General features: G+C 41.5%; 1 protein-coding gene across 2 annotated transcripts in view; it reads right to left on the bottom strand.

Moving 5' to 3' along the window:
- Nucleotides 1-23,107, bottom strand: part of PTPRU (protein tyrosine phosphatase receptor type U) — a 339,403-nt gene that overhangs the window by 68,805 nt on the left and 247,491 nt on the right. For both annotated transcript variants that reach the window (XM_063312343.1, XM_063312344.1), the window contains exon 15: nucleotides 7,172-7,329. In XM_063312343.1, coding sequence (XP_063168413.1) covers nucleotides 7,172-7,329 — 158 coding nt within the window. The remainder of the gene's footprint in view (nucleotides 1-7,171; nucleotides 7,330-23,107) is intronic.

The following is a 23,107-nucleotide window of genomic DNA, read 5'->3' as shown; positions in this document are numbered from 1 at the left end:
GGTTCCGTGAGAGGGGTTCCCTGGGAGATCATGATTTATTTAAAAAAATTATTTCAAATTCGGGCAACTTCACATTAAAGAGGTAAGTTTCATTCTTTATTTTCAGCTTCAGAACACTGTTAATGCATGTATACAGTACAAGCCTACACATAAAATGAATATAATAATTTTGTAACTTCTGGCCTACATTTGAGCCTGAATGTGCAGGGGTTCCCCAAGGCCTGAAAAACACGTCAAGGGTTCCTCCAGGGTCAAAAGGTTGAGAAAGGCTGACCTAAGTGAAGGGCCAGCATAAGATATCCAGCTGTAGATACTTCCTCCCTGACCATACATAATTCACTTCCTATAAGTAGTTTTGCTGAACAACGGCATTCCTGGGCTCCCTGGGTTTGTCTTGCCCCACAGTGCTTTCTTCCGAAAAAGAAGATGCATTGTGACATAGAATTTTTTCGCAGACCAAGCTATGACAAATGAGGAGACTTGAGAGCCTGCTATACCACAGCAAAGACTCCTATTTTAAAAGCTGAACTGTTTGCTAAACTTTCTTGGCAATTTTTTTCTTATGGCAAGGCCCAGCCATTTCAGAGAGCTTTTCAGAGTGCTACCAGCCACATGGTTGCTGAGGCAAACCATGCTGAAAACAATTTGGGAGTTCCATGAGAAAAGAGCAGGATAACCAGCTCCACCAGCCAGTTTATAATGTATGTTCCAGGAGGTACAGGCTAAAAGCCAAACATTTGACAAGGACTGATGGCCAGATCACATCAACTGCCACTCTGGAAACAGTGTTTCCAGTATTAAAATCATCCATCCAGTTTTCTGTTTTAAAAGAACAATAAGCACCAAAAGCAGTCTCCTAAAAGAGTCCATCTGAAGAAGTTACAGAGAAAAAAGAAAAGCAGTAAGAATAAGAACACAGATGAAGAAAACGTGGGGTCTCACCCCTATCCTTTTTGAAAGGAAGAGGTATAGGTAGTTCTCGCTTAACAACCATTTGTTTAGTGACGGCTCAGACTTCTCAGGTGCTGGAAAAAATGACTTACGACCAGTGCTCACACTTACAGCCATCACAGTGTCCCCACAGTCACATGATCACAGTTTGGGCACTTGGCAACCGGTTTGCATTTATAAACTGTCGCAGAGTCCCGTGGTCACATGATCGCCAGTTTTGACCTTTCCGGCCAGCTTCTGGCAAGCAAAATCAATGGGGAACTGCATGATTCACTCAACAACCACATGGTTCATTTAACGTCCATGGTGATTTGCTTAACAACCACCACAAAAAAGTCATAAAATCAGGTCAGATTTGCTTAATGACCACTTCACTTAGCAACTGAAATTCCAGTCCCAATTGTGGTCATTAAGCGAGGACTAGCTGTATTGGCATCCTAGATTAGATTAGAAAGGAAGGGGCAAACAGATCTCTTCAGAGAGCCTGAACACAGTGTCCGGGAGAGTATTTTCTCTGCTGCCCAGACTCTTCCTCAACGTACAAAGAAAGTGGAGCCAAATAGAAATAAGGAACAGATTTGCAAAGGCTGTCAGGAATGCAAATAGACTTGCTCCGCCATGACCTTTTCCACACAGATCTCCAGTTTTGCACTGCATGTGCCTTGCAGACCAGAGATGCAATGTGCTCTGCCATAATGCTTTCCAAACAAACTCCACCCTACCAGAGGTTATGGGTTCTGCATTTCTACATCTTTATAAGCAGAGGCTTCATGACCACACCCCATGAATGGTTTAACTGGTTTTCTTGCACAATACAGAGAGTTGGGCTAGATAATCCTCTTGGTCACTTCCAATTTTGCAATCCTATAATTCTAGGATTCTGCAACCTTTCTGTTATTATTGCTGATGTTGGTGTTGGATTTTTTTGTTTTGTTTTGGTGGTTGTTGCTTGCCGGGAGAAGGTGAGGTAACATTTTGGGTTGAGTGTTGTAATATATGCAATGCCTACTAACAATTCGTAATGCAGATTAGATTTTAAGTGGAAGAGAGAAAATACTATGACGGTTTAGCCAGATGAGCAACTGAATTAAAGTCATTATAATGCAAATTTTTCTCCTCAAGAAAATCAGTGGGATAATAAAGATCATCTATTTCATTTCTAGACTTAGGAATACTTTACCTAACTATATATATTTTTTAAAAAATAACAATTTCATGATTTAAATAAAGATGCAGCTGCGATTAAATCCATCTCTGATGCTACCAGCAGAAATTGGTGCTGAGCGTGCCCATGTTAAATAGCACATACTATTTTTAGGAAAAAGATAGCCAGTATGGGGGGGGTGTTTGCTCAGAGGAAATAAACCTGCAGCACTAACTGGGATTAATCCTAGTAAGACAATCACTTATTTGACCCTAAGCCTATAAAGCAAGACCTTGGAATTAAAAGAAGAAAAAAATCCAGGAGTGGCCATTCTGAGATCCAGTCATTTTCCATTTCCATCCCATCCCATCCCATTGTACGCTCTTAATTACTTATTTTCAATTATATTTACTCTGTATTTAGAATATTAGGGGAAATAACATAATGTATTGAAAGACAAATTATGCAAATGCTCACTTTTCCTGCTGCTCCAGTGGCAAGATTTTGATCAGTTTTTACCCATTTGCATAAACAAAAGGCAAACTCGACATATCCACAGAGATAGGTCTTGATCCTGCATATCTTATGCTGTTGGCTGCAGGCTGCTGCCAAAACTAGGAGAGTTTGCCTAGAATTTCAAATAGTATTGATGGTAAAAGTGAATCAGGATTCCATAGGCAGGTTGCATTCGAAATGATGTATCCTGTAGCAAACTCTGGAGTTATCTGCTACGGAGCAACCCAAAACTCACTGCATATACTCAGGCAATCCTTTAAACCATACATGGGCCAAAGTGCCACTTAGGGCCACTCTATATAACTCAGAATCCATATCCATTTTTCCTTACCATCTTGATCCGGAATGGAGAAGGCAAACCATCCTGGTATGAATGAGGTCTGGGTATGTATGAGCAAGAAAGGGTGGAAAAGATGTAGCAGAGGTGTCCTGGCCCCTTCCACAAGGTCACTAGGGTCACTGAAGCTAGTCATCCCTGCTCTAAACAAGTGTAGCATGATTATTCAAGTGTTGAATAGGCCTGGGGGGACCCAGCTTCAAGTCCAGCCACCCCCAGTGACTTTGAGCCATTCACTTTCGTAGTGCAACTTTCTTCAAGGGTTGTTGTGGTGGGGAAAAATTGAAGGACAATCTTCACGCAAGCTGTCCTGGAACAAAAATGGGATAAAAATAAAATATAAATATAGCATTGCCCATCCCTGCTGTCAGTTATTTTATAGTTTATATGAAATAACTGGCAGCAAGGATGGGCAATATTTGTAGCTTATGGGCTACAACTCAGCCGTCCATCCAGTGATGTCCTAAGACCACCAGAAAGGGGATTTTTCAGTTCCTGTTTTTCTTCTCTGAGTATCAGTAGTGTGATAAGAAAACGGAGCAATGGGGACCACAGCTTCTCAGCCCTGAGAGACAGGATTACGAATTAGCCTTGGGCCTGAGCAAGTCTTCCTTTTCCAGGAATAACTTGAAAAGGAGGGACAAGCCATCACTCTCTCTTGCCTCTTGCTTCCATCTCCTTTTTTTCTCATCATTTTGAAACACTTTTGTTATCGTTCAAAAGAAAAAGACCCAAACTAACATCACACGGTAGCATTCCTTTGGAAAGAAAAGGTTTGAAAGAAGGCCGGTGAAAATGCAAGATGGCAATGGCATGAAGACAGAGAAAATGCCCTGGATTTCAATTAAGGAGAGCCAAGAGGCATGTACTGTATCCGTGTTTCTCAACCTTAGCAACTTGAAGATGGGTGGACTTCAACTCCCAGAATTCCCCAGCCAGCCATATATTGCAGGATGTTTGCTTGGGAGAAGTCAGGCAGTCCAAACAAAAGGTTCTTCTTCACAGCCCCATTAATGTGCTTTCCTCCGGTCCTTGAAGTTGGGAGGAAAGTATATTGGCATAAATTGCCGTCCCAACAGCTGATTTTTACTGCACCTCTGCAGTCTTACTGGCCTCACCCCATGTAAAGCAGGATCGTTTCAAGGCAGTGGTTACTGGATTCCCTACCTTCTTCTCCCCTCCCAGCGAGAATCATCCACCAGCAAGAAAAGCAATTGCCAGCTGAACATACGGCAGGGCAGAGTTGGGGTCTGAAACCTTATTTTTGTCTTATTTTATTTATTTAGCCTTAAGTTTTATTATTACCATGGGCTTCCTCTGACAGGACTATCGATCTCCCGGGAGATCGATAGTTCTGTCAGAGAAATAGAAGATCAATATGCTTGTGTCAAACAACCCCCCTCTCAGAAGTCCGCCTGAGTGATTGGAAGAGTTGATTTTAAATACAAAGCAGGCAAGTCTGAACCACAGTTATTGTGGCTCTGGATCTTTCTTTCTTTCCTCTCATCTAAACCCAATTTTCACCAAATTGGTTTTGACAGACAAAGAGTGTGGCAGGGTGAACTGCTCTGAAACCACCAAGGTCACAATTTTTTTCTCTGCAGCGGTCTGTTAGCTGCCCAGTTTAGGCACACAGGAACTTGCAGAGAAAGCAGGGGAAAAGTTTTAAACGCCTTAGAAGCACCTGCAGGTGGGCACGTAGGATTCAAAACAAAGGTATAAAAGAAGCCAGAGCACGTAGACTGGAAGAGGTCCCCCCCCCCCCACCCCTACGTTTGGCAGGAGATGCCAAAGACATAGCTGGACAAGCTGTGGAGCAGAGGAGGCCATGACTGGGAAAGCGAGAAGCCAGAGGATCTGGAGAAGATCCAGGAAGATCCAGACAGCTCAACCTGAAGAAGAACCTGCAGAAAAGAGTCAGCCGAAAGAGAAGGCAGCCCTAAACTCTAGAGCAGTGTTTCTCAACCTTGGCAACTTGAAGATGTGCGGACTTCAACTCCCAGAATTCCCCAGCCAGCCACGTGCAGGTTAAGCAGGCAAGAGCGTATTAAGGGGAGACTCTTAAACCTGTAGATAAGGTAGCGTGGAAGGAGGAAGAAACTAGCAGCAAAGCCATTTGTATTATAAGCAAAGTAGTAGAAAGTTAAGTGGTTTAGTTAAGTTCCAAGTATTAAGTAGGTATTAGAGTACATACATTTGTTCAGTCACTGTAGACAGAAATACATATAGATAAACACCTATACACATAAAATCTTGTAAATACCCTTTCCACTGCATTTGTATAGTAAGAAACAGCACTACCTGCCCTCATTATCTGTGTCCGTGCGTCTGGCTCCTTTCCTATCCATTCCTACCCTCCAACCAAGTGCCTCTTCTCTCTCCCATCCCCATTCTATATTTGTGTGTGTGTGTGTATATGTGATGCACTTTCTTTACTTGATGATGTCCCCAGAACACACTTGCACGCACACCACCATGCAGAGACATACATAAGGTGTACACCCATCAAATAGCACAATTCCTGGCTGACTGATCTACTGATTTCCCAGGAATTCTATATTCCAGTTTAACTACACAAACAACAAAAGACCAGATGTCCAGTCTTTCTCACAGTCCAAGCCAAAATGGTGATGGGAATCGCAGTGCCCAGCAATCAGGCAGTTGGGGGGGGGCATGTAAAGCAGAGTAGCTGGGCCAATTGGAACTGAGCAATTCTTTTCTCATTTGAAAGAAATGTCAAAAACAAGATTTCCTTCATCAAACTGAATGAGAAGTAGCATCAAAGAGGACAGATGGTGTTTTTTTTCTGCAGTGCACTATGGCCTATGGCTCTTTGCATCTCTTGGCAGGTGAACTGTGAGAAAACGTCTGGTTATAATTTAGTTTATGACTAAGCGCAGTTCAGGTGAACCAAAACTATATATAATATAAAGCACAATGAAACTATGTAATAATCAATGGCATCATATCTTAATATAGTATAATACTCAATATAAGCAATTCTTAATAGGAATAACAGGTTTAATATATATCAAATAATGAGGGAGGAGGTTTTTCCACCTTCATAAAGGTCCTGAAAAAAGAAGCATTTTAAGCCTTTTAAAATTTAAAATCTCTAAAGATTGGACTACAGGCCTAACTCAAAGAGGTGTTGAACCCTGAGAGTAGGAACGAGATGGGAAAAAAACCTAAAATGTGAGTTTGCAATTTTAAGATAAGGAATTGTCTGATTACACAACTGAGCTGGGAGCACAAGAGCATGAATTGTAATCAGGTTTATCAGATAACACTATGCACAGCGCAAAGATTAGCACTGACAATTTAAACTGATAACACTTCCAAAGATCCAACCCATGTAGCAATCCACAAAAAGTCTGGTAGGAGTATATTGAGAGAGATCCGGGGAAAAAAACCTGCACTGGTTTTTTTCTGAACCTAACTCTCACACTAAATAAGCCTTTCTTCACCTTTTGACCCTGGAGGAACCCTTGAAGTATTTTCCAGGCCTCAGGGAACCCCTGCACATTCAGGCTCAAATGTAGGCCTCAAGTTACAAAATGATTCTATTCGTTCCATGGGTAGGCTTGTATACTGTACATGCACGAACAGTGTTCTTAAGCTGAAAATAAAGACTGAAACTTACCTCTTTAACGTGAAGTTGCCAGAATTTGAAATAATTTTTTAAATAAATTGTGATCTCCCAGGGAACCCCTAGTGACCTCTCACGGAACCGTAGGGTGCCATGCAACCCTGGTGGAGAAACCCTGCACTAAACTGAACCACGGACTTCAGGAAAGCCTAGCCCTATTTTCACCCTCCTGCCAGTAGAAATTTTCTATCCCGAAAATTGGCAGCAGGGGAATCTTCAGAGCGGTGTATAAAATCAAGAAGCTGGCCAAAACCACGCAATCAAAGCCCTGCTTCTTTTTCACATGTGTTGCAATGCACATTTAAAAAAAGGCTTTGATTGCCCTGCTTTTGACTTTTTGGACAGCCCTGCCTGGCAGGCAGTCCCCATTATAACATAAGACTATTAAAAGTTTCCCTAAAGCATTCAACCCATATGAAATTCACTTTCAAAGACAAGGAAGCTTAACTCTAACTCTAACCCTAACTTCACTGTACTACCAACAGAAATACCAATGAAATCTATTTTACCCTGTAATATAAATTTCATTGCTCTACTTCAGATCAGGGCAGTTATGCATTCATTTGAAACTGACCTCTGTTGTTGTAATTGTGAGTATCCATGAAAGATAATCCCAGCCTCTCATCTTCCTGAAGGGTGCTCTGGTCTGTGAAGCTCTGATCAATTGCACTCATCATGTGTGTTTTCTCATTGCGATAGTTGATTGTGGCTTTGGTCATGTTGACAGGTTTCCTAGTGGAAGATTACAGAGAAGGAAAGTAGGCAAATGTTACACTATGCAGTCCACTTTGAATTCTCTCTATGAGCAGATTCCTGAAGGACAAGAGAGAAGAAGAAGAAAATAGAGGAAAGAGGAGGAAAAAAACAAAAGAATTGGGGGTATCTCACAGCTATAGTTAATGGAAGCAATTTCTGAAGTTGCTGTGGATGTATACCTTAGAAAAGTCAAGGGGCTGAACTTCTTGACTATTCTTGATTTTTATCAAAAATGGAGCCAACTTCAGAATTAACAGAACGCTCATGCACTGCTTATCCTAATGCCATGTTCATGGGTATAATCACTTTAAGCAGAAGCCATAAATCAGCTTTTCCAAATCTGGTACCCCCCAGGCATGTTTTTCCTGCTGATCCCAGAATTCCCAGCCAACTCATTTATTATTTATATATTCATTCAATTTCTGTCTTGTCTTTCCTCCAGGAACTCAAATGGCATTTTACAACAATCCAATAAGATACGTAAGGTGAGAAATAGGAACTGCCCAATTACTCAGTGAGCTAACGTTGATGTCAGTCTAGGTTTTGAGGGTCCTACGTTAAAAATTCAATCACTGTGTGGCCTTTGATCTTGAACACAAGGGCAGCTTGGACAATCTCAACTGGCAAGGTGCTAATCTCACACTACAAAACTGGGATAGATGCATGTAGCTTTACAGTATCCACCAAAGCTTCAGAAAGGTGAATTATGCCTCCTCCTAGTTAACCAGGCATCCTGCTGTCTCTGGACACCAACTTCTGTCTAACAGAGTTTCATCCTGGTCAGAAAGGGTAGAGCTACCTCATCAAAACTACAAGCTGGCTCTTTACCAGTAATCTGCCCACAACACTCCAATTACTTTTTCTAAGCCTTTAATAGTGGCAAAACTTTCAAATGATGTAATGGTATGTGGGAATGGCCTTGGGGCACAGGGCAAAGAGATGCAGCCAAGGGAACAGACAGATAAAAGGCAGCTCAGCCTGCAGCAGGAATGTGGATGAGGTAAGAGGCTCAGAAGAGACTCTCCCTAGTTCTGGGGCTGTAAAGGGGACGAGGGGAAAGTAGTACTTTCAGACTTGCAAGATTCTGTTAATGTCGCTTTTCAGTAAAGTAGAATTAGCTCATCTGGTCATGTTTCCTGTCTGGTCTACCTACTATTGTTACATTTTGATCTGAAATTCATCAGACTGTCAGTCAGGTTTGAGGTTGATTGTTGCTTATAAAAGAATTGCTATCTGTTAAAGAAGTGCATGATCTTTTAAGCCAGCTTTCCTCAACCTGGCTGCCCTCCAGATATGTGGCTATTGCTGACGAATCTGGGAACTAAAATGTACACATCTGGAGAACAGCCAACTTGGAGAAAGGGGATCTAGGTTATATCTCTAGCATTTGGATGATATTAATATACTGAGAGCTATGCATATTTCACACATGTAGCCAAAAGTATTATTATTCCAACACTGGAAAGATAAATCTATCCCTGATGGGCAGCAGTGGACGTTTGATATGTGTTCTTTGTCAGCATTTGGACTGGTTATTTTTCAACAGTGGTACAAAAAACAAATGTCAGAACAATTAGATCAACGTTTCTTGAGTTATTTTGTGCATGATTATGTATTTAAAAGGACGTTCCTTTTTCTCTGTGTTATGTGTTGGGTCTATCCTGATTATCTGATAAATTTAAATGTTAAGTTCTGATAATATCTGAAATCTGAAAAAGTGTGCTTTGTTCTGTGATCATTCCTAAACAATGCATTTAATTAAGAGCTATTTGTTAAGATTAAGGGACATGTCCCTGCATAAAGAGATATTATAAGAGAGGGAAGGCAATTTATATACTGATAGTTCTATAAATCAAAATATTTTCAAGGTAACAAAACCTTTTTCTCTAAGATAATAGGCATTCTGCAGTTGGTTTCCTCCATAATTCCATATCAGGATTCCCACCCTTAAAATTTCAGCCTTCAGAGACAAGGTGGAGGGAGGTTGTTGATAAGGCTGTGTTAAGGAATAAGAAGCCAAGTGATGAACGAGGCACACAGATTAGCTCCTGATTTCTATACGCAAAGGTATGATACGCAAAGGTATCACCCCAGTCAAATTACAGTGGTACCCTAAAACTATAAACAATTTTTCTCTCATATTGTCTCTCTTCCTTTATATTTATATTTTCCCCTGAAGATTTATCAAGCAATCTTGGTTCACACATCAATAAAGTCATGACATAATTAGAATATTTTGACAATATAATGTACAAATACCCCAAGAAAAAAGTCATAGTTCGAAACTGCTATGGCTGGATTTGCACATCATGCTAAACCAAAAACAGCATGATTTCTGAATGAAGCCATATCCCTCTCCCTTGTAGCTCAAGTGGAAGAGAACATTACCTCATGGGATGGTGGTACTGAGAATATATCCATTTGGTGCATTAAAAACTTATTTTTTAATGAAGCTGTATTTCCCTTGTGCTTTTAATAAACATACTGACAGAAAATATACTGAATGAGTCTGAGGGCTAGGGCCACTTGTCAAAAAAAAAAAAGTAACAAATTTCTCAATCAAAGGCAAGAAAACAACTACAATACCTACATACACCGCCCCCCCACCAGTCCTTTATAAAAGCACTCAACCACAGATGCCTGTAAAAATATTCTAGAACCACAGCATTGCCTCATCTTGAAATACGGCACTTACGTCTGTTCAATACTATTGATTCTATTCCCAATGTGATTTTAAGCGTAGCCAAGTTCTTCAGTTACTTACAACTTTACATAATTTGCTTTTCATTGCTCCCAGCTGTATTAAAACTTTTGCTTCAGTTCTTACAGGGAACTTTTAGTCTGCAAATCAGTTTTCAGTTCAAAGCCAAAAGTCAGGGCTCACAAAGCTTTATTCTTTAGTTTAAACCATGTATCATTTGGGATTTTTATTATTTAGTTGCATTTTTATTCTCTCTCTGAATTTCTGGCACAGGGAAAGAGACAAATGGGAGAAAATGATGTAGATCTTATTGCAAACCTATAAAAACACCGTATTCAGATATTATGTTTGAGTGTTCAATCCAACATGGGAATGTTCAGTCCAACAAGTCATGCTGGTAGTGTAAGTAAAAAGAGAATCACCATGCTTACAGTGCAACTACTCCCCAAAAAAAGCTTTCATTGTACATGCAAATACTTCCATGTCAGCTGAAACTCTTCACTCTCAGGAGTCCATTTAAAAGCAAATGTAGAGTTAGGTACCGCACTGACTTCATGCAACCCTTGAAAATCTCCCCACGTCTTAGTTACCACCACCAGCTCAGAAAGCCTCATGCTCCTGAAAGTTCCATTCTGGTAAATGCAGAAGAAACCAGATTCAAATAATTTCCCTGTTTTTCACACATCCAGAGATGACAATGAACTTGGCCAAGCTCAGGATCAGAAACGATTGTGAAGACTTCATAACAGCTAGTTTGAAAGAAAGAGTTTCAAGGCCCCCAATCCATCAAATCTTTATTATGGTCAAAGACCAGCATAAGGAGGGTGGGTACAGTCAATTAAAAAGCATAGAAAATACATCGAAGTCTAAAAAATAAAATAGGAAGTATATATATTTCAAAAAGTCTAAAAGGAATCTAAAAGGAGGGGTAGGGGCATTAGACAGCTGTAGGGGAGTATAAAGATTCGTATGTGGCAGACTGTGGAAGGTGAAAGGTCCCCTGTGCAAGCACCGAGTCATGTCTGACCCTCTGGGGGGATGCCGCTTTCGCAATGTTTTCTTGGCAGACTATAGCAGGGTGGTTTGCCATTGTCTTCCCCAGTCGTCACCTTCCCCAGCAAGCAAGCCGGGTGCTCATTTTACCAACCTCGGAAGGGTGGAAGGCTGAGTTGACCTGAGCCGGCTACCCGAGGATCCAGCTTCCACTGGGATCGAACCTGGGTCGTGGGGAGAGTTTTCGGTTACAATACTGCCGCCTATCACTCTCCGCCACACGAGGTTGTTATGTGGCAGACTATATCTATCAAATTACAGAGCACTCTAGTATGACAAATTAGATGCTCATTAAGCCTAGTTTATGGCACAAATTTTGAGCGCTGCTGCACAGAACCTGGCAACATTGTATGTTGTAGCAGGGTTGGTATCCGAAAGCAGCAGGGAGATATAGAATTGCCCTGTGCGCCCTGGGTATTTATGCAGCAACGGTGAGATGAGGCTAGTATGAATGAATCAGGCACTGGAGAAACACTTGCTCTGTCATTTCTGTGTGTCCAGAGTCACAGGGGCCTTGTCTCTGCAGGTAAGGAATCTTCCTGCGTCGGCCTGCAAGGACAGCTGAGGGGTGGGCATGACATCGTGCCAGAGTACAGGCCCTCCAGTGGTTAGGTACTTCAAGTTTAGTTAAGTGTGGCATAGGGGAGGCAGAGTACCTGCTGGATTCACTGGCAGTAAAGGTTGGGGACCTGGCTAGATCCAATTGGTGCTCTGTGTCTGCTACACGCTGTTTAATGAGTGCCAAGTCCCCCAGTGATTCTCCCACTTGGAATAGGGGAATAGGAAAGTCCCCCCTCCACCTCCCACTCCTCATTGTCAGCCCTTTGGCTTACAGACACTGCTGGTCCTAGTATTAGGGAGAGGGAGGGAATTGCTTCAGAGAGCAGATGGTTGGGGAGATATTCTCCCCTGCTTGAAAGCAGTGGTGTGTCCGTGTGCCTGCCACAATCCCTAACTGGTTTGCTGCCTCAGTTCTAGCAAGACAGGTTATCCCATCTCCCTATATACAACCAAAATTCAACTGGGCATCTGTGAGCTTATGTACGGGGAACATACAGGTACCATCTTGTCCTTCATCTCAGGTTGCCTTGGGACAGCCCTGTAACCCACACAACAACAATGGGGGCAGTTGGGGAGTGCAGAGAGAAGGGGGGGTTACCGTCTTTATCTCTTTTTGATACCTTTTAAGTCGGATAGGAGCACATCAAAAGATGGCATTTAAGGAATAAAGAGGAGATGTATTTGAGGGCTATTGCGACTACAGTTGGACTGATTTGGAAAAGGGGCACCTTTCCCCCCCCCCCATTTTTTTGGAAGAAACTGGACTATTTCCAACACTTGGCTTTCATCCTGGGCAAAGTAGGTTCAGTGGAAATGGAACACATTATGCACCCCGGACATATCTGGCTTTCTAACGGGAATCTTGATTCTCTCCAGCTGCAAACTCATCCCCCCACTCCCCCTGTTCTGAAGCATTTCCATTTTATTCAAGCAACATTCAACATCACCATTTCTGTACCCCTCCATCCCCAAAAGGAGGGGGGACTTTAAACATTCATGTCACAAAGAAAGAAAATAGTTGGGAGCAGCAAGCAATGGAGCAAGGACAACTGAATGAGAATTACTTACGGGTAATAGGAATAGGAATAGTAGTTCCTCCTGGCAAGCGTGCAAACAAAGAGAAAAGCAGATATTGCATAAGCAGCTTTTTTCTTGGCAGATAATAAAGGAAAAGATGGGTTATTTGGGCCAAGCCATTGCCCATGCAAAGAGAGGGGAAGGGGTGCTGGAGAGAGAGGGAAGAAACATTGACAAAGCAGTTGGGTAGAGATGGCAAGCAGCTTCCATAGATGTCAGGCCCAGTCCAAGAATGACAAAGAATCAGTCCAGCCAAACTTCAGTTCTTTATTTCCTAACACTGTGTAGACAGAATCTTGCCAGACTAAACCTACTCTACTCTAACCTAAGGACAAATAACCTGGGAAGGCTCTAGGGTGGGGCTACTCTGAACCTCCTAGTCTTCCCATGTTCCAACTCCAGGCTGTGTGGTCTCTTATCTGGCTCCCCTCCTTGGAACATGCTCCCTCCTTCCTGAGAATCAGCTGCATTACCGTAATCCATCACAATAGGTGCTTACTGTCAGACAGCAAGCAAGGTCACCAGCCAAAGCTTTAAATCAGGAGATAAGCAACCGATCACCCTAAACCTAAATGGGCCTCATTCTAAAAAACCCTTATAAAAACTGATGTGCATCCTTTGCATGAGTGATTGTTTGCATTCCCAGAAGCCCACTGGGTAGAGAGGAAGGGGATGTTAGGAACAGCAGAAAGAAGAGAGAAGCCTGCCCATCATTGCTTTTAGCCCCACCCATGTCAGCAGGCAGCTCTCGAGAGATGATTCCCCCTTCAGCAGCAATGCAAATTCCTCAACCCCAATGAAGCTTTCCATCTGGTCTATTATCCTAAAACTGAAGGAACGCATCTCGTTTCAGACAACCTCAGCACATCAAACAGCAATCAAAAAATCAGAATGTCCCAGATTGCCGGAAATATTTAATGCATTGGAAAGTGAACGGGAATCATTCCCATCTGACCTGGAAATACTCTCTGTTCGTTGCATTTGGGCAATCCATAGCTCCTCTTACCTTTAAAAAAGGAAGAAGCTGGAACCATAAACCAAGATGTACCTCAACACAGCAGTAGTTAAGCCCATAGAGCTCTCCTTAACAGCACCCCTGAATGTTGGTGGCAGAGTTGCTGAAAAACAGCAGCAGTGCTTCCACTATGTAATGGGGAACATGAAAAATTGCATATAGATTGAGCAGGGCTAGGAAAAGCACAGCCAGCCAGGAAAATCTGTCTATCTGCATGATGCAGGCATCATCCTAGCCACTGCAGCCTCATCTGCCCTCAGCCAGAAAATTAAGTACAGCCACAGGCAACCAAAAGATTGACCACCCGACTCTAAGATATATTAAACAATAAAACTACTAGTAGCAGTTTTTGCATCAGATGCAACCCCCAAATTAGTTAACCCAGAACGTATCTTTCATCCTTCTCTACTCCTTTAGCATTTCTAGTTTAAAAAGAGGTCTTGGAGGAGTTTATTGAAGCCAGCCAAATTTGCCATATGGAGAGCATCTAATTTCTAGGACTCTGTACAAACAAAAGCAAAAGCATGTGCCTTTGCTTATTATATTCCATAGCCCAGGAATGAACAGCCAGAACATCCTCATTTCCTTCCCACAACAGTTTCATAAATGTCCCTATTTTGTTGCAAAATGAGCAGCAATTCAGCCATGGAACCATTCTTGAATTGCCAGTACTGTAGTGCTTGGCTCACTCTGCGAAATAAATACCTAGAAATCAAGTACATGGTGCAAACGAGATATAAAATTGCCTAAGTTGATTATCTCTCTCTCTCTCTCTCTGCTAAACAAGTGGGCAAAGTACGTATTACGTCTCAACTGCTGGGAAAAGTGTTGGGAAAGTACTCACAAGAAGGCCTTGAATTCACAAACAGTGCAAAAAGGAGACTTCATATCAACATGGCAATTCTGAGGTCTTTAGCACTATTCCCCTGAATACATCTTTCTACTTAATCCCCATTCTTCATCCCCATTGTACAACACAGAACAGACCAGAATGAAGCAATCCATGACTCCAGGGCTACAGGGAGCCCCAAGCCCTCTTTTTTGCAGCCCTTCTGACCAACCTCACACCCAAACCCAGAAGAAAAAAAGAGAATGTGATAGCACACCCATGTGTATGACATGGGTCCATCCACTTGCATCACCGCTTCTCCCACTCCGCCCCTTCCTCTTCCCTCATAATTAATTTCAAGGAGTTTGCAAGGAGGTGATGTTCTACTTTGGGGAGCATTAACATGTCAAGATAAAATCCATATTTAATAAGTATGTCTTCTGAGCAGGCATTCCAGCTGCCATTTGGAAATGGGGGGCTATTACACTTTGTTAAAAGTGCACTAGGATTGAAGGTTCATGATGGTACATCTCTACTATAGCCTGTTCAAAGCTCTACATACCCTTGTTAATCACAAGTCCTGCCATGGATGCAAAAAATTGAAATAAAAGACCTGAATGGCTTTTCTATGGACAATATATAAGTCATTGTATATAAGTCATACATCCAATTGGAAGTTGAGGAGCCAAACTACAACATAGCTTGAAATAACCACAGTAATGGAATACAAAACTATTATTTTTCCTACAACAATTGTGAATGGAAATGTCAGCAAATATCATTAGGAAATTAAAAAAAAGATTTCATTAAGAGTGGCATTCCAAAGTCTGATAATAATCAAAGTAGCATTGTTTTTTTGGAGTTCAGATCCAAGATATTAGGAGAGCACCAGACTGGAAAAAAACTGATGGAGGAAGACACACTCAACAACCTTTTATCAGTAGTACAGTCATCATTCCCAGCAGATGCCTTTTGTCCCAAGTGACTGTAACAAGAAGTGGGAAAGTGAGAGTCAAAGATTTGCAGAATAATAGCCACCTTCTCTTTGGTCGTATAAATTGCCAGTACACAATACTCAGTTGGCTTTGTCAAACAACTTGGCTAATTAGGCATAGCACATAGATCACAGTTTCTCAGCCAGGGTTCCGTGGCACCCTTGGGTTCCACAAGAGGTCACTAGGGGTTCCCTGGGAGATCATGATTAATTTAAAAAATCATTTCAAATTCGGGCAACTTCACATCAAAGAGGTAAGTTTCATTTTCTATTTTCAGTTTAAGAACACTGTTAATGCATATAGACAGGCCTACCCATGAAATGAATGTAATAATTTTGTAACTTCTGGCCCATATTTGAGCTTGAATGTACAGGGGTTCCCTGAGGCCTGAAAAAAATTTCAAGGGTTCCTCCAGGGTCAAAATGTTGAGAAAGGTTGACATGGATGATAGAATCTCATTCCTACCTGAAGTATTAATGCACATATGTAGGTTTGGGCAAAATGGCACTGTCTTGGGTCCCACTCCTCTCTCCTTCAACCCCTAGCTTCAGGTTTTCCTATTTCCCATAATGCCATGCAGCATGCAACATAGTATCAGTTCATCTGGGCATTACGGGAAAGTAAAATGTCTGTGCTTGCTCCCACAGCCCACAGTTGGGAATAGGGATCCCAATATTACCCCCAAAGTACAAATATTGGCCTGGTTGCTCACTGCATTAGAAAACTATTTTTAAAAAAATCCTAAAATGAATCAAATCTCTCCTCAATTGATACATGTATCCCTGTAGAACAGTGTTTCTCAAACTTGGGAACTTTAAGATGTGTGGGCTTCAACTTATCTTAAAGTTGAAGAGTTGAAGCCCACACATCTTAAAGTTCTCAAGGTTGAAAAACACTGCTATAGAAGATACAGCTGGTGCAGAACAAAGAGAAATATCCCGTTCACATGAAGTTGAACCCTTGGATTTAGACTCTGCTGCGTGAAATCTCATCACAGCTTCACATGTTTTTTTTTTCTCTTTCCCTTCTGTCTGTCAAACATTTATATTAAGACTTAAATGGTGGCATCACTCTGGAAAATGGCAAAGAAGTGCATAAAATATTTATTGACAGTTTGGCAGACAATCTCAACACATTCCAAGCATATAATTGTTCCTCATCAAGAGAAACAAACCAAAACGCATTAATGTTCCTTTACTACATGAAATGTCATCTGGTTTGTATCCTTTCATATAATCAGTTTCTGTGCAATATGACTAGAGCAGCTGTTTCCATTTAGTCACCCTAAAACCCATGGGACCCAATTTTATTTTTTAAAAAACATATACAACTCTCTGTTTTCTCCACTTTCTGTCCCTCGCTTTAGTCTTTTCATGGTCTTCCCAGCCATATTTAGTTAGCTACATAAAATAATAAAGTTTTTACATTTACTTTAGTCTTCTCCTAACTGGATCTCCTATAGGGCCCATTGTTCTTGAACATTGGATATACTGGTTGAGTCCTCTAGGATTTCTAGGACTAAACAGCTGAAGAGTTCTAATTTAGAGAAGGCCGATCTACACAGAACTTTCCCTGGCAGCATTAATCTTTTTCTTGTGGCTATCCAGCCTGGGCGTGTAGACTGAGAAGATTATGGATTCAGCAACTTCTTAATTCAGGGATTTCAGCAAGTATTCTAACAATACAACACATTCAAACAGTTGAGCCAACCATTCTTCAAATGTAATTCAGATGAGAAGAATCACACTGGAAATTGGATATTGAGACAAAGAGTTCATATATACCTACACACAACACCTTTTTCACTAATGTCTATTTTGTGGCTTTGACGGTGATCGTGCTCCCAAATAGTATACTGTTACTATCTGATTTTCTTCAGTCATTACAGGTAGTCCTTGACTTACAACCACAACTGGGACCAGGGACCAGAATTTCCATTGTAAGTCATTGCGGTTGTAAGTCGAGTCACCATGTGACCGGACCCAATTTTACAACCATTTTTACAGTGGCCATTAAGTGAATCACAGGTTGTTAAGCAAATCACTGGAGTCATTAAGCGAATCCAGCTTCCCCAGTGGGTGTTTTTTGCCAGTAAACAGCAAAAAAGTCACAAAACGCAATCACATGACTGCAGGATGCTGCAACTAGTTGTAAATGTGAGCTGGTTGCCAAGCGCCTGAAATGCAATTATGTGACCAGGGGGGTGCAAAGTTCTGCGATGCTCAGAAGTGCTTTACTGGCCGTAAAGCGCCCATTCCGAAGCGGTCGTAACTTCAGACTCTCATTAAACAAATGGTCATAAGTCGAGGACTACCTGTAGATGCCATTTGTCAGAATGTTCAATCAAAGTAGACACAAAAGGAAAAGATCTGTCTTGATCTATGATGGCAGAAAATCAGGACCCTGGTAGCACCTTTTTTGACTAACAAATTTTATTAAAAGGCATAAGCTTTCTGTTAGTTAGAAATGGTGCTACCAGACTACTACCTTTCAGTCAAAGTAAGAGGTGTACTTACACCCTCACTCTGGAATCTTGTGCATATAGAAAACTCCAAAGAAAGGCTACGACATAATCAGTCCCACAGCATTTAAGTCTCACACCATATCATGGTCTCCTTTTAAGATTAAATCTTAACCCTCCGATCAGTTCTGAGATTACCGGCTCCAAAGTAACAACTATGGTTCCAAGGGTTTGATCTCTCATGCTCAGTTCTATTCCATTCTATCTTTTGTGCACCCATTTGTTTAGAAGGAAGAAGGCTGAATGGCAATACCAACTTCAATATAATACAGGGCAGGGACCAACCCATAGGAGCCTTGGATATGTGCACCTCTGCTCAATCTCAGCATCTTGCTAAGAGATTCCCAACAACCTGACTGACTGGTCCTATTGACACCTGGTTTTCCCTGGTGGGCATCTTGGAAAAGCAGCTCTTTGCACTCTTTGCTCTTGGCACTGAAGGTGTTGCCTAGTCTGGCAATGAAATGTCTGCAAGAAAACAACAAAGCTCAGAGAGCACCAAGGACTCCAAAGCAGCTCTTTGCTGGAAACTAATGATCCTTAAAGGGCAGGAGAACCATGCCTGGCCAAGCAGAATGCTAATGAATGAAATATAGTTGGCATATGAAGCAGTTATGGCTGACCAGCTTTCCTGCCAGACTTTGATCTGTAGCTTTGAGCCTTCTGCAAGATCCATGCTGAGAAATTAGTTCAATAGCAACCCAAAGCAGCCTCTTGGTGACACTAGCAGCTATACTCAGGATAGCTCTGCTAAGTCTAAGAAAAAGTTGACACTGGTCTTTTACTGATGCTCACTGCTCAAAACCTTCTGGATTAATCAAAAGCAGAAATAGCTTACCTGGAATACTAATGCATCCAAAAGGCTAAGTCATGAAGTGTGCACATGCACACACAGGGTAGAATAAAACTATGAGACTCCACTCTAATTATTAATGCCTAATTTCTAACTACCAGATGTAGTTTCTGGCTACAAGAGTTAATGAGTGCATGAATTCATCCTTTTTTCTTGGACTCACAAAGAATGTCCAGCCTTGTTACTGTAGTTAACATAGATATTATGTACTTCTAAAAATACATGGTATAGTCTATAAATCCTTTGAGTCCCAGCCATTGTCCAGTAATCATGGATTCTGTTTGCTGTCTTCCCAGGCATCAATGTAAGACAGCCTTTCCCAATGTTGTGCCCTACAGATATGTTAAGGACAATAACAAGAAGAATTCTAATGAGTTTGGCCCAAGATTCTTGCTGGTTACATTCTGGGGCAGGAAGCTCATAAAAATGGCAGTGCATAGATTTAACATAGTTTAAAAAAAAAAAGAAAACTCCCCAACATTCCCCAAACAGAGAAAAAATAAAATCAAAAGCCAGCCATGTGGCCACCAAAAGATTGTTGGAAATGCTGAAAAGGAGCCAAGGGTACATTGGAGCTCTCCATGGTACTGATTTCTAATTTCAAATCACCTCAGCAATGTTCTCATTCATATAGTATCTAATTTCCCATGGTGAATACTAAGAGCTATCCACCGATAATGCTCTTGTTATGAGCCCCTTCAAATTTTTATAATTATGTCTAAGCTCTACACACGAGGAAGACGAGTGGGGAGGCGCATGCTAGCTGAACCTCTATCATTCTCAGCTTGTTACCTCCTATGCATGGACAGTGATAGCTTAGTTCTGAACTATGCATGAACACTTAGTTTATCGATTTTCTCACTGAAACAATCTCACTTTTCCCCCTGGAGCTCAAGAAGCATACAGAGCACCACCACCCCTTCAATTTTTCCCCAACCACAAATTGCTCAGACAGTGAGAAAGAGTGTCAGGCTGAAAATTATCCAGCGATCATCCATAGATGAAGGTCCTATCCAACACACTGCTTTCCATATTCAACTTCTCCAAGTGGAGAATTAGGAACTATGGAGATTATTCTCTTTCCATGGGGATTCTGCCTGTGATTTAAATCTCTAATTTTCCATCTATTCTAACTGTGTGTAAAACTTACTTAATTATGACAATTAAAACAACTATGGGTCAGAGCCATTGTGGCAAGTGCCTCACCTAGCCCTTCTCTAAATTAGTTCAAGGGACACTTTAAGGCACTTTCCATGCTTCTTCCAGTATACGTGCACAAGCAGAAATAGAGAGCCCTGTTTTGTATACATTTTTGCCTCATAGAGCTGAACTTACTACAATGTTTTCTCTCCTTGCTGAAAGACCATGATGCTGTTGGCAAAAAGTCCATATCAGTGGGAAACTCCCAGGTCAGTCCTCTCTGAAATTGGGAAACACATCCAAATTTCCATTCCATGTAAATAAACTGCATACAGCTTCCTGTACTACACAAAGAAATGACTTGTGTGCTCTAATGTAGATAGCAGTTCACCACCCCACGTTACTCTCTGTAGAATATGTATTTTGGTATACATATCAGACCTGGGCAAAATAGCATTTTGGAATTCTCCATCAAGTTTGCGGGCAGAGAAATTTGGTGAATGATTTCCTCAAACTTTTCCTGGAAGAGGAGAAAATCTCCAAACATTTCTCAAAGACAGGATTCACTCTTTGCAGCTATCGAATATGCTCCAGCAGGGAGTTCACTCTTAATGTCTTCCCTTGGGATTTAATGAAAAAGAGAGCCATGGAAGCAGTAGGTTTCTCGAGAAGAAGGATTGTACAGAGTTTTATCTTACCTGCCCCTTAGCAAGCGCCTAATTAAATAAGGACAAAAACACCATGAGAATTTCTCTGAGATTCTCTTTTTCTCTGAAGTTTTTTAAAAGGAAAATTTCTTTTTTCGTCAGACCAAATGAGAGCTTGCTATAAAATAATTCCTCTGTTCAACACTAGTGAGCATCACAAACGTTGCCTTAGAGGCAAATCAGAACAATGGTCCCCCTCAGCTGACTGGTGTGAGTGCTCCAGGATTTCAGACTATCGAACGCAATCTAAAATTTCCAAGCACTGATCCCGGGACCGTTTGCATGCAAAAGATGGCACCGAGTCTCTGCCAACCTAGGCAGCGGCAGCAGCTGCTTGAATGAATGAGGGTTGACCTTATTAAAATCTGGCATGAAATAATATACTATATCACATTCGATTCTAAATTACTAGCTGGGAGTGACAATCCTGCAACGTGCTTCCACAATGAAGAAGTTGAAATTCTAAGACACACCAGAGATGGAATTTGACATACAGATGAAGACATATGGAGGGGGAGAAAAAGAGTGATCACCAGATGCTAATTGAAAACAAAACTGGTTAAATCCAGTGATCTATTAAGCACAAAAATATCTGTTCAATGTGGCAGTACAGTGCACCCTAACCACCTCCCCTTATTGCTTTCCCATTTTAAGCCACTTTTGCTATGTAGATCAGGGGTCCCCAACCCCTGGGCCACGGACCGGTATCAGTCCGTGGCCTGTTAGGAACCAGGCTGCACAGCAGGAGGTGAGTGGTGGGTGAGCAAGTGAATTTCCAGCCTGTTTACAGCCACTCCCCATCGCTCACATTACTGCCTGAGCTCCGCCTCCTGTCAGAGAAAGCAAGCCCATTGGCTGCTATCTTCAAATGGCACGAAGAAAAAAGAATAAAAGGTCAGGAAAAAGAGGAAGTGCTTGAATCATCCCAAAACCATCCCTTTCCCGGTCCGTGGAAAAATTGTCTTCCACAAAACCAGTCCCTGGTGCCAGAAAGGTTGGGAACCGCTGATGTAGATGTAGGCATCAACTCAAGGGTCATGTGCTTTCCCCAAACTGCCACCTTTCAGAAGTGTAAATTTCCAGATTGCAGATTGAAAATCTCCACAAGATATAGGGGTGGAGGTTCACAGGCACTGCTTCTTAGTAGTCGCATTTTATGCAAGAGCCTCCCTTTACAAATTAAGTTGGTTTCCCCCTTCTTGGCCTTCCAGAAACTCCTGAAAACTAAGTTATTCTGAAGAGACAAAGGCAGGGGTATAAGCATGGAAAGGATGGGGGAAAGATTAAGAATGAGGGAGACAATGCCTACTGGGTGTGTGTGTGTGTGAGAGAGAGAGAGAGAGAGAATTTACTCATGTGCTTTGAAAGAGGATCTGTAGCTACAGAGGAGATATTACCCAATTCATACCTTTTTTTGGAGAATGAGAACTAATTATTTCATTCATTCATTCATTCATTCATTCAATAAATTTATATGGCCACCCATCTCATATACATGACTCTGGGTGGCTAACAATTAAAACAAAATAAAAACAGAATGAAAGCACAATAAATAATTAAAAACATAAGTAACATAACACAGCATAAAATAGCAGCTGAGAATAATCAAATATTGTACAGTCAATACAACCAAGAAGCAGGCTCACCCATACCATAAGGGCCCCAGGCTTGATGGCAAAGCCAAGTATTTAATGCCTTGTAAATCTTGCAAATTTGGAAGTATGTCCAAATCAGCTCCCTTCATGCAAAAGAGTATATTTCCTATCATCCCACTCCACTTAGTACTCAGACCCACTTTATTTTCACTTATTAAGCATACCTTCCCACTCATCCTTCAGTACTGGTAGCCTAGCCCTGACAGCTCTGCCTTTAAATGGGCTGTTAGTATATAGGCTAGACCAGTGTTTCTCAATCTCAGCAACTTTAAGACGTGTAGACTTCAACTCCCAGAGCATGCTGGCTGGGGAACTCTGGGAATTGAAGTCCACACGTCTTAAAGTTGCTGAGGTTGAGAAACACTGGGCTATAAACTTAACAACGATTGTTCCCTATCAAGTAATCCTATTAAACAGCTTGCATTTATATTCTGCCATAGTCCCTCACTGGCTATAATTCTGGAGGTAGACATGTAAAAGAATTTTACCTAGATGTCTTTTGGGATTGGTTTTTGGATTTGAACCACAGAGGAAATCTAGGTGGGATGAACACTGGCATTTTAAAAAGAATGATTTAAAAGCCTATCTTGGTAACAGCAGCCCTGTTTCTTTCTTTTTCACCTCTCCAGTGCTTGTGGAAAAATGAT

Source organism: Candoia aspera, chromosome 10, assembly GCF_035149785.1.
Source record: "Candoia aspera isolate rCanAsp1 chromosome 10, rCanAsp1.hap2, whole genome shotgun sequence".
Taxonomy (NCBI): domain Eukaryota; kingdom Metazoa; phylum Chordata; class Lepidosauria; order Squamata; family Boidae; genus Candoia; species Candoia aspera.
This window is presented reverse-complemented; position numbering and strand designations above follow the sequence as displayed.